At 41.9% G+C, this 12,494-nt stretch overlaps 2 protein-coding genes across 6 annotated transcripts in view; both read right to left on the bottom strand.

Annotated features, from left to right (window-relative positions):
- Positions 1-2,947, bottom strand: part of fermt2 (FERM domain containing kindlin 2) — a 43,028-nt gene extending 40,081 nt beyond the window's left edge. For 2 of the 4 annotated variants that reach the window (XM_030391363.1, XM_030391364.1), the window contains exons 1-2: positions 2,685-2,947; positions 583-740 (exon numbers count right to left, since the gene is read on the bottom strand). In XM_030391363.1, coding sequence (XP_030247223.1) covers positions 583-739 — 157 coding nt within the window. In that variant the 5' untranslated portion in view covers position 740; positions 2,685-2,947. The remainder of the gene's footprint in view (positions 1-582; positions 741-2,684) is intronic. The other 2 variants (XM_030391365.1, XM_030391366.1) reach the window with 1 other exon arrangement.
- Positions 2,948-6,827: 3,880 nt separating this feature from the next.
- ddhd1a (DDHD domain containing 1a) overlaps positions 6,828-12,494 on the bottom strand; it is a 32,075-nt gene continuing 26,408 nt past the window's right edge. For both annotated transcript variants that reach the window (XM_030443981.1, XM_030443982.1), the window contains 5 exons: positions 12,256-12,405; positions 11,935-11,999; positions 11,653-11,825; positions 10,895-11,092; positions 6,828-10,809 (listed from right to left, as the gene is read on the bottom strand). In XM_030443981.1, the coding sequence (XP_030299841.1) occupies positions 10,622-10,809; positions 10,895-11,092; positions 11,653-11,825; positions 11,935-11,999; positions 12,256-12,405 (774 nt within the window). In that variant the 3' untranslated portion in view covers positions 6,828-10,621. The remainder of the gene's footprint in view (positions 10,810-10,894; positions 11,093-11,652; positions 11,826-11,934; positions 12,000-12,255; positions 12,406-12,494) is intronic.

The following is a 12,494-nucleotide window of genomic DNA, read 5'->3' as shown; positions in this document are numbered from 1 at the left end:
AGAGGAGTTTGAGCTGCTGTCGTGGGACAAACGCCAAAGAAAGATTTATTTCGATACTTCAGCACAATTAGAAAATGTATTACACACAGCAGGTTCACTTCTTTATCTAAAGACAATGACGTAGCTTGACTTAACCTCTGATTTCATAAATTCCCTCTCAGTGTTTCTGGCAGAAAGCATAATTTTGAGTTTCCCCGCCTGTTCTCTACTTTGGTCAGAATTCAGAAGTAGTTTCTATGTTAGCATACAAGGGTGATGTGTACTTAGTGGAATCTCACTTCTCAGAATAGCAACTACTTTGAGGCATTTATTGCCAAACAAATATGAACAAATAACCCGAGTCAGCCATCGACACACACAGACATTAACCACAGAATTACCGCCAACCACATCCACTTTGATACAAAAAAAAGGAATGCAATTGAAATCTGCAGGCTCACAGCAGATTATCATTTCTACCATGTGTCAAAATTGGTCAATCAAGGGTTTGCTCAAGCCTGTTTAATACACTTCAGATAAGCTGTTCTGAGAAGCCCAGATGAACCGCTCTGACCCCTGCGCGATGGCTGTGTGCACGCATACCTAGTTTCTCCACAAGCTTGAGCATGACTCCGCCGATGTGGATTTCCCCGGTGACTCTCAGCGACACGTCTCTGTGGAGGTCAGTGACGTGCATCTTCAGTTCCCACGTCCCGTCGGCGTAGCAGCCATCGGGCATCCGGATCCCGTCCAGCGCCATCCTGCCAAACAGACCCAGAGTCAGGAGGGGGGGAAACAAATGTCCAGCCAAACTTCTGTCACACTGGAGTGAAAAGAAACCCTTTGACCCTCTGGAGAGGAATAAATGTGGTGCAGAGACCACACATGGAAGGTCTTCAGAGAGAACTGTTCTGTTGGCTGATATTTCTGAGCATTACTACTTACAAGTGGTGTAAATTAACTGTTTAGCGGGTTACTTTGAAGACTTCACATTCACGCTGCTTTAAACAAACCAATGGAGGATCCAAGCGTAGACGATCTGACAACAGAAGATGCATCCACCGTCAGAGACGTCACCATAGCATTGTGCTGTACAGTGTTAGCCATGCTATACTCATAGAGTGATTTATGATGTGTCATGTCATTAATACTCAGCCTGTAACAACAGTTGCATAATGTCTTCTGCTGCGCTGAAGGATCTTTCCAAAGTCGGAAAGAGTGAACATGATGGTGTCACAGTGATGTCATCAGGGTACGGATTTAAATGGCTGCAACTACCTCTTATTTCCATGATTGATGGATTGATCATTTTGTGGTCCAACCCAAACCCTAACTGTCTAAAACCCCAAGACTTTTCCTTTACAATCACAAATGTCAAAGAAAAGCAGCAGCTGAAAAAAGCTGATTACTTTATCTAGAAACAGATTTACATTGATATTTTGATCATAATGAAAAGTAAATATACAACAATGGAGGATTGTAGTGTAGTGCCCACAAGCTCCATCCTTCATTCATACTTTTACTTTTGATCCTTACATAGTATTAGAGCCTGACAGATATACTGGTCAGCCGATATTGGCCCATCACAGGCACATTGCTATCGGTGTAGCCTATGTGTTGTCTGATGTGTGCCGATATGGAAACTATTTTATTTCTACAAACCATAGCGCAGAAAAAAGATATTTGGACTACACTCGCTGTTTTCCACCATGTTCGCATCTTTGTGACAAGTGTTTGATCACCACATTTGTGAGAACACTGCAAAAAATGTGTTCATATTCTATAAGATTATTAATCTTATACATTGAATGGTTGTTTGGTCTGTAAAGTATCTGTAAATAGTGGAGAAAGTCCACCCAAAACCGCCTGGTCAGTCCAAAACCCAAAGATATTCGGCTTATTATGCCATAAAGGCTGAAAAAAACTACTTCAACAACTAACCGATGACCAAAACAGTTGGCGATCATTTCATTCTGAATGCAAAACATGTGGAACGGAGCATTTTCCCATTTTTGGTGTGTCTCCCTGCACTCCAGTAAGGATCCTTAAACTAAAAGCTACTTCGTACAGCACTAGTGTTTTGACAGCACTACACTGGTTAACAGATCAGCTCAGTAATGATCATTTGACCCCTCGGGGACAATCTGAAGACATCTACAGACTGGTTTTTGCTGTGACATTACAGCCTGCCTGTCACTTCTCTGATGGGAGGCTGTCCTGAAGGGGGGACAGTGGAGTGGCCTGGGGATCAAAACCCGCCGACTGATCGATAAACACGGCGGAACAAAAGGCTCCAGGCCCCGCGGCAATACAAGTTCAACAAGGGGGACCCTCCGACCAGCTTTTTTTTTTTTGTTATCGGCACAAAAGTGCCCGCTTCACCTGTTAACGACGAGAAAATAACGGTACTCTTACAAATAAGACAGAGAGGAGGTCTCATTATGTAAGCTCAGCCCCGTCCAGCAGCACCCACACACGGGGCTGCATGCACACTCCGCTTCGGTCCAAGCCGTAAAAAAAAAAAACAAAAGTCGGGGAGAAAAGTGTGTCTGAAAGCCGACGAAGTGGCTCAAATTATCGGTAAATGTCGGCCGAAGCTCGCGTTATAGGGAGCGGGAGAGGAGAAACAGCGAGAAAGAGACGTTTTCGCAGCATTTTCGTAGCGAGCAACAGAGAGAGAGAGAAGGGTCGAACATTTAACTCACCTTCACAAAAGACGGGGGGAAAAAACAGTGAAAAAAAAAAAAAAAGTCGAGTACGCGGTACAAAACAAGTGCCCCCCTTTCTTTAAATCATGTATAGTCTGTTTTGTTTCTTTTAGTTAATGAAAAGGGGGGAAAAAAGCCCAGAGAGAAATCCCGGCGCTGGAAGAAGTGAAGTATCCCACACAGTTTCCCTGCAGGCTTCGGGCTTAATGGAGTCCAGCCGTCCCTCTCTCTCTGGTCCTCCCTCCCCTCTCGGGTAACGTCACACTGCTCCAGTCCCACTTTTCCTTTCTAGACAGGGAGCTTAGCTGGTCTCCCCCTTCACCCTCCCTCCCTCCCTCCCTCCATCCATCCATCCACCCCTGACAACTTACAGCCACACACTCAGCACACACACGAGCACCCCTAATGTGTCTATTGTGGGTTCATTCTCCCTTTTCTGACCTCCGTGTTTATCGCTTTGTAGATTTAAAAGTCATGATTTTTTTTTTTTTTTCATTAATTGACAACTAATTCCACTCATGTGACTCACAAAAGACAGCGGAGATAACTATGTGGGTTTTTATTTTCCCTTTTTTGTTTAAATTACTGGGTTTAAAATAAATCTTTTTCTTTTAAAGGATAAGTTCACCCCAAACATGAAAATGCAGTCGTTATTCACTCGCCTTCGAAGTGATAAAAAAGTCGGGCAAAGTTTTTGTGCGTCGTGGCAAAACAGCGTAGCGGCATTTGCCTAAAACAATTGAAGTAGATGGGGACTTGTTTCAAAACTTTTTAAAAAATCAATAAAAAAAATCAAAACTCCATAAAGTAGCTACAGACAGCTCATCTTGTGTTATCCAAGTGTTCTGAAGCGCTGAGATCCCAATATGATTGGAAAACATGTAATTATACCTTTAAAGCCAAAATCATCACCGTAGCATCTAATCTAAAAGCGTTAGGGGGAAACAGAGTCTGAATTTGGGTGCACAGGTGAGTTATCCACTCACCTTCAAAGTGATGGAAAGTCAGGGGCAAAGCTTCGGAGTCCGCGAAACATGCCTGGAGCGTCACGACAAAACAGCGTCGCAGCATTCTCCCAAAACAGTTGAAGTAGATGGGAACTTGTTTCAAAACTTAAAAAAAAAACAACCAAAGAACCCCATAAAATGGCTCCAGACAGCTCTCCGGTGTCATCCAAGTGTCCAGCCTTTCAACTGTCTTTCAACTCATTTTGGGATCTGTTTGGGGCTTCCCAAGACTTGGATTATGCCGGACAAGCGATATGGAGCCATTTTTTATCATGTTTTATGGGGTTGTATTTTATGTTTTAAAACAAATCCCCATCTACGAAGCCCCCAGAAATGTCATGTGACTTTCCATCGGCATGAGAATGAGGAGATAATGACTGAATTTTCATTTTTTGGCTGAATTTATCCTTTAACAGCAATCCCTTCCAATGTTCCACTTCTGTAGCTCACTTTATGGCAAGAAAAAAACTCTCATGTATTCAACATCTCCTTTGGCTTACTGAAACATAGATAAAGATAACTCTAAACATGAACAAAATAAGGCATCTTTGCGACGGTGTGTGAGTTTTAGTGCAGATTTGGTCAAACTGCAAACCCTCCACAGTCCAAAATCCAACGGCATAATGGACGTGCAGTTAAGATCTCAAGCTGCCTTTTATGGCAATATAGTGCTGCCGAGCCTTACAGCAGCATCCAGGGACCTCTGGGTCTTTAGCCCCAGGAGCACAAGCACAGAATAACAAGACATTTTTTGGTTTTGTCACTTTCACAGTCTCAATACCTTGCTTTAAGGGTTTATCCATTTTTCCTTCAGTGTGGACCGATGCCTTCACCCTAAAAAAGCCCCAGTGGAAGACTGTTTAGGGTAGAAATTAGCCAACGTACACACATATCTGCTTTCAGTCCTGACACATCACATATATTCAGGGAGGATTTTTACTGTAATGCTGTAGCTGTTCCAGGTGGAGGCGACTAGTTCACAACACTTTGGGGTTTTAAAAGTAGAAAAAGCCATTACATTTCATCATGTTACATCATATAAAAATATTATTTTATATTCTCCTGGAGCGTCATAAGAACCTTAAATATGAAAGTGCAGTGTTAACCTCTGATGTGTAATATAATGACGATAAAACTATCTTCCTACGGAGTGGAGAAGGAAAGGAAAGTAAAAGTGTTCTCACATTGTACTAATGTTCAGTAATGGAAAGTTACTAGGTACGTTTACTCAACACAGTTTTTAAAGTAGTTCCATCTTTTGCTAGTTTATATTCCCTTTCCAATACAATTCAGAGGCAAATATCTTACTTTTTACTTACCTATTAGTTACTTTGCAGATTTAGAATCAACAAATAAATCCTGATGCAATAATATAAGAATAAAACTTTATTAATCCCCCGTGGAAACTTCACAAGCCACCCAACAGATGAACTAAAGAAACAGTTAAACCACCTATACCTCTGTGTCTTTAAGGCCCCCCCCCCTTCTGAAAAGGCCAGTTTGCTCTGATTGGTCAGTCCTCACAGGCCCGAGCAGGCACCACCCACCATGTTTTCAGATAAGATCCATCTGGTTTTTGCAACCGTGGAAATACTTAGGGCATTGCTGAGGGCGGTGATTGTTCATTTGTGACATCACAACCTAATGGAAGTCCTGTCCACCCTTTTAAAGGCACAGCTTCTGAATGTGGCTGTGTGCACTTCAAATCAAACTTGGCAGCTATGCAATATGGCAGCTTTAAAGTTTTTTACGCGGTGCAACACATTCAAAATTGTAACGGGACGTCGTCATCTGTATCTGGCATGACAGCACGCGCAGGGCTCACTGCAAAAGAATGTAATAGCATGTCATCGGTGTGTGCCGATCCTGGCTTCCTTCACCCCTTCAGATAATATCTTTTGCAGGCTGCTGCTCACGTCTTCACTGCTGCGGATGAATGATGATATTTCATACCTGCATTCAATCAAACGATTGCAAAAAATGACAGGCTGAAGGGGGAAAAATGGAGGGAGAGAGAGAGAGAGTGAGAAGGGCTGCTGTCTCCTTTTTCTTTCCAAAGCACAATACACACCCTGACACACACTCTCCAAGTGGTCTGCAGCGAAGACCCATAATTCATCTGCGTTTCTGGCTCGGTCCCCCCCCGGTGAACTCGCTCGGGCTCCAATCCTCCAGCTCAGGAATCTGGGCCCTCGCACTGCACTCGGCATCAAAGCAATTTATAAACTTTCCCCGCCGCTCCGACCCCCTCGTCGGTGTCTGGCACCCGACCCGTTGCCTTTTATAGGCTTTGTTTTAATTGCAGAGTAAACATTTGAGTCAGATGCAGAGCAGGAGATTCAGATAGGGAGGCTTGGCCAGCTTGGCCACCGCCGCTGATGATGATAATGATGATGACGAGGGATGGAGGAGATGAAGGAGGAGGCATAGGGTTGGAGGATGCAAGGGGACAGCTTCAAGAGGTTTACACTGTCTGCATGAGTCATATTTAGAAAAAATATATATTTTTTTGCATTTTTGATTATAGTTGGTGCAATATTTTAAGAATTTTCTGCCCATTTGAACATAATCGCTCAAGTCACACAGATCAATAAATGTCAAAATAGCTCAACTGGGTAAGGGCAATAAATGGAAACAGGAAACGTGAAAGGGCACTGGACAACAGATGGTCAATAGGGGTCTTTGTCCCAGCATTAGCTATAGATGACTGACCTCTCCCGGCCAAACTGCAGAACAGCAGGGCCTGATGCATTATTTATGACAATCACTACTGCTAATCACTGCTCCCATGTGTGAGCCGTGCCTCTCCAGATGTTGCTCAACAGCATTAAAGCGTGAGTAACTCATGTGGAAGCCATGACCGCTCGAGGATCACAATGCGACCCATTTACGATCTATAAGTCAGCTTTGTTGTTCACATTGTGGGGGGGGGCTGCCTCGGAAAGAATCTCGTCTGAGTTTCAGACGAACAAGTAGCTCTATTGTCCACCAAAGAAATCAGCCTGGAAATGAGCAATGAGACCATCTTCCTCTGGAAAGTGTCCACTAACTCTCCTCCTACACGACAGCAAAAAAACAGATTCTGTAATTTTTTTGTGGGATGTGACAGATTAAGGAGAAATGGTAGTCCTTGTATCCAAAAAAGAAATGCTTTTTAATAAAAGGAAATAAATACAGTGCTTTGGATGGCAGTTAGAGTCCATTACAGGCATGGGTTATTGCACAGCTCTAAGGACAGACAAAAAACACTTTTCCAGACTTCCATTCAAAAGGTTACAGCAACAGTGGTGCTCCGACACAAATTGAACACATTTCATTCAAAACGCATTTCTCTTTCTCACCCAGTGACTGATAACATATGGCTGCAGGCCCCTCGGCATTAACATTGGAACATTTTCAAAGACGCATACATGACAGCGATTCAGTCTTTTAATTAACCCTCAAAGACCTAGAACAAGTTTCAGGGGCCACCTGACTCTCCTGTATTGGTTGTTTTTCATACCCCATTCGAGCAGTCGGCATCAAATGCCACAGGAAACCTTAAGTGTCATTTGGGCAGATTTAGAATCCCAATTTTTCGCATTTGCTTCATCAGCTTGGGATCAATAAAGTATATCTATCTATCTATCTATCTATCTATCTATCTATCTATCTATCTACCTATCTATCTATCTTATAGTGAAGGAAAGAGAAAGGTCATTAAATCATAACAAACATGAGCAACAAAAGTAGCTCATCTGCAACCATTGCCTGCTGTGCGAGAAGAAGAAATTACATGTTTTTTTAGACCAATCAACGCAACAGATAACGGTTGTGTAAAAATGTTTACTACGGAGGCCCTGAATGCCCAAACAAGACAAAAATAAATCTCTGCTTTACATGAGTTTTCAAAGCACATGGATAGGATTAGCGGTTCAGAAGTTATCAATATTTCAGAACAGTAGATATTTTTAGCCGCCAGCAGCTGTCTCGGTCTTTGAGGGTTAATAATGGCTTCAAAGTGGTGTCAACAACGGTGTTACAAAAAAACATGTAACAGCAGACGTTTCCCTGATGTTTATGGTTCCTTTAACAAGAAAAAAATATATTGTCATCATTCAAAATGCTGTGCATTAAATGCTCATGTGGTCAAAAGTACAATGTATCTTGACCTTTTTCTTTCTTTTGTAGCAGGCAATGTGAGTACAGTTGAAAATCTGTGCTTGAATCAAGAGAATGGAAAAATGTCGCATACAGCCAAATCACAGAGACTGGCATGAACGTTGTTGTTATCACCGAGACGGTCCGTCCACACTCCTACAATACTCACTGTGTCTGAACCCGCACTGTGTGACTTAAAGATGGAGAGGCAACAATGGAAATGTCCTTGTATTTTGCATTACATGTCTAAGGTCTAAAAAGTAAATGTCATGCCTGCCGTCCAAGTAACATGTTAAAACTGCTCTCTGCATCTAATGAAAACATGCTCAGCAAAAATAAAATAAAATCAACAATGGGCTTTTTTCTTAACATTTTCTGTGCAATCCATAGCTGATGAATGGGCAAGATCCACTAGATCAAAACGTAGAAACACTTTGATATCCCTCTCCCTTATTTGTCCCTGCTTACTTCCTGGTCTGGTTTCAGAAAGTGGGCCTTTGCATAAGAACGTTTAAAACCCAATAAGTGGATTCCAGCCAGTGGTGGACCAATCAACAGCCCTTGATTGTGTGGAACAGTAAAGCAGCAGCTTGCACCATAGCAAATAAAAAATAAGCTTGCAGGTAACTAGAACATTGTAACAAGGAGGACACAGAGAAAATTTGACACTGACAAGAATCAAGTCTGTCATATGTAACTAACCACAGAAAAATCTGATTCCATTTCTCCATCCATCGCAAATGTCTTACAAATGACTTGAAATCCATAAACAATCATGCGTGGTTCTCTACTCAATAAAGACCACAAAGCAGTTTCTTAGATGTGTGTTGGCACTCTCTGCAATGTCTTCTCGTTCATTCAATTTACGACCAAGTCCATGCAAAGTGAGTATGTTTTCTAACTTCTGCTGGGCGTGTTTTTTTCTTTTCTTTTTTTTTTAAGAAGGACCACATTTGACAGGCATACAATCCATCATCTGGAGTAATTTAGTTTTTATGAACTGCTCTGACAAAGCGAAGGCATGAGTCACGACAAGCAGCAAAAGTTATTATCAGTGAACAAAGTGTCTGATTTGCTGCTCCAGTTGTCCAGGCTCTTTTTTGAAGTAAATTTGTCAATTAGGCAAGGACACATCTAGTGTGAGAAAACACAGATTTAAGACTAAAGAAACCTTTTTTTCCCCCCAGCTTGTCAGCTTGACAAAAAGGCAAGCTGACATATGCATTGATCAAAATGGGGCAAAGTGAATTGGTCAGAAAAAAGGCAAACGAGATGCAATTAACTTTTTGTGTGCAATGTATCATAAATAAAAGAGCAGCTGCTTTCACCTTTACCCGAGGGGCAATCTCTTTATCATAGCGCAGGAGTTAGCCTTAGCATTAGTAAAACCGAGCAGCTAATAAGCGAGACACGTAAATGTTATTTGGCCGCAGGTTCGGATCCCATTTTCCCAACGATGAGATCTTGGTTTTCTGTCCACAAGAGCCTGAGCATTTCTAGGAAAAATATTTCTTTTTTTCTTAAGAAAAAATACACCACTGATTTCCTCTAGATATCAATATAAAGATAGAGCACAGAAAACTCTCCATACCATGTCCTCGATATAGAAGCACGGAAATTAATTTGAAAGATGACGGTTGTTTCTGAGTGAGACCTCTTGCTCTTTTAAATGACATCACCAAGAGATTTATGACATAAACTGGATGCATGACTATACATGTCTTGCCCTTGTTAAAGAACATTTAAATGCATTTCATGATACATGTGGCTGTAAACCTGTGTGTTAACGTAACATGGAAACTGATGATGCAATGATCATCTGTAAGAGACATTTAGTTGACGGTGTAGAATATAAAAGTGGAGTTTAGCTCATGTTTTCTTTTGGTGCATATCTATGTCAAGAGTCAAACAATGTTAAAAAGAGGCGAACATAAAAAAATAAATAATAGAAGAAGAAAAACAAACTGAAAATAGCATGTTTGTTATGTCTGTCTTTGTACTTCCCAAACATTATTAAAGGGATAATGCCCTACGTTTTTTTAAGAAAAAACTTAACAGAAATATTCTGCATGAATAATAATATTTGGCTAATTTTGAAAGGCATTGCATTTGCTTGTTAGCATTAAGTTTCTTTTTAGATGTAGTACTCTATTTTAAAGATAAAAGCTCTGTTTTGTGACAATTATATTTATCTCTCCTTGTAAAAAAAACAAACAAAAAAAACAAAAAAGAACTCGAGGCCTCAGTGACAGAGGTTCAGGCAAGTGTGTCACAAGGCTCCAGAATGAGTTTGTTGGAGAGAGGCTGGATGTAAGCTGTGATTACAAGGAAAACATTTGAACACTTTATCAACAGGCTGTTTCAGGTTCAAGACTTGGAGATGAAGTTCGAGTTCTCTTCCTCGGGGTGCAGCAAACTCCATGCATCCACCTCATTAGCATCATATTCTGTGTTTATATGTAGCTCGTGGTCATACTGGAAAAGGGTGCACCTCCTTAGGGGTTCCTTGTCCAACACTGTCACCCTTAGGGTGTGCAATTGTGTACAAACTACACAAAAAGAGACCAAAATGCACGTCTTGGAATTAGGTCAGTTGGTCACTAATTACTCCCAAGCGTTAAAAGAGCTGGATCACAGGGAGCTTTAGGTAAAGAGATAATTAGTGTGTTTGAGAAGTTTTTGTGCGTGAAAAATAAATGTTTCTATTTGTGTCTCATCAAGAAGATGACCCCCTCAGGGATATAAGACACCATTCAAGTGTGAATGTGTTGTGACAAATGTGCTGCCTCAGTCCGGGTCTGGAGTATCTTCTGCCAGATCAGAGGGTGGCGTCTTCTGCTTGTATATGAAGGTCAACAGGAAGAGGGCGATGTCATGTGAGACCCAGTACCCCGTGTGTGAGGTCACTGCTGACCAATAACGACTCTCCACTAGACCCTCTCGGAGCTCAAAGTCGATGCGCCGCTCCAGTTCCACTGTAAGACACAAAAGGAGACATTATAGTACCCTTACATGTGAGACTTGGCGTTGTTTAATGTCGGATAGGTCACGTGAACTAACGTGAAGTGTCAGCAGTGGGTGAGGTGGGCCGGGCCATAGTGGAGAGGCCGTATGCCGACTGGCTTTCTGTTCGCTTCTGCTCCTCTTCCTCAGTGTTTGACCCTCCGTCCAGTCCTAATGACACTGAGGGCTGGCTGTTTGAGCGGGAAAAACGTGAGAAGAGGATGCCTCCAATGCCCTTCCCTATGCTCGCCGCTCCTACGTTGAGTGTGGATAGTGAGAGAGAGAGAGAAAAAGAGATATGTTGGATGGGATGTGGTTCAGAACAAGAATGAAATACTTGCTTTTGTTTCTTTTTTCAATTCTCTTATTAAATGTATTGAAGTACAACAAAGAGTATGAGCTCATTTTTTTCATCTGTCCACATGATGGCACTGTTGACATAGTGTAGTTGTCAAAGTGAGCCTCTCACATTACTACAGATGATGGACCTCACTGGACACAACAGATTTCACCTATGAAATATGACGCTCAGCTCTCTCTCATATTCTTCGCCAGTTTTAAAATCAGAAAAGTTGCATGCATTAGCCTGGGTTTAAATTAAGGTGCCTTAGCTTTTAATGTCTTTCAACTTTAAGTTGGCGTTAACTTTAGTTGAGTATTACAGAAGAATATTACCCCCACTCCTCTTGACCTCAGATCCTTTTCACGGCAGAAGCCCATCCTCACACATTTGTGGGTAACCTTTTTGACATATTTCAAAACCTTTATAGCTCTTCTGGTCAATAACAAGTTTAAAAGTGATGGTAATAACTTACCAAGTATGCTGGCCTTGCCCAAACTGGTTATGGACTCTCCATAGTGTCTGCGGGGGAGGACAGGAGAAGTGCTGGGGCTGGGGATGCTCTCAGTGTCAGATGCTGGGTCTTTGACTGGGTTTAGGAAGGTTGGTCGGATCTCATCATAGGATGTGGGGTTAATGGCACTGCACCTGATAGATAAAACACCCCAAATATTCAGAATACACATACAAACAATCTATGTTTGTACAAACAAGAGATAACAATAAATGCTACAAGAGGTAAGATTTATGTTCTTACCAGTGTATCTGAACAGGGGCAATATTGCTGTAATGTTTGAGGATGAGGGGTTCCAGTCTGTAGGCCTGAACATAGAAATCAAACTACAAATCAATGACTGAACTTCTGCACATTTTTAATGTAAACATCTTGACTGGGTGGGTTACAAATCTGGTTCCTGTTAGCAGAAAATGGCAAGTCCAGTAAAAACAGAAAATTCCTGCTCATAAATCACACCCTAAACGTGTGTGGGCTAAAAAGAAAAGACAAAAAGATTTTGCTGTCATAACCCTGAGTGAGAGAGAGCATCTGTAACAGCTGGAGCGATCAAGAGGGACTGACCACAGGGTCTGTGGGGTGGAAGACATTGAAGAGCCTGCTGCAGATGGCGGTGGGAAGGATGTGGTCCTGATGGCAGCTGGTGCCGGGGCGTATCCCTCTCAGGGCCAAGAACACCGCCAGAGGAGAGCCCATGCAGAAGAAGTTTTCCACCTGAGAGAGAAAATGTGAAAGATTATTGAATATATCCCAAAAACTATTCGAGCACTACTGTTTGACCTTCTTAACAAATATCATTTCAA

This window comes from Sparus aurata, chromosome 16, assembly GCF_900880675.1.
Source record: "Sparus aurata chromosome 16, fSpaAur1.1, whole genome shotgun sequence".
NCBI lineage: Eukaryota > Metazoa > Chordata > Actinopteri > Spariformes > Sparidae > Sparus > Sparus aurata.
This window is presented reverse-complemented; position numbering and strand designations above follow the sequence as displayed.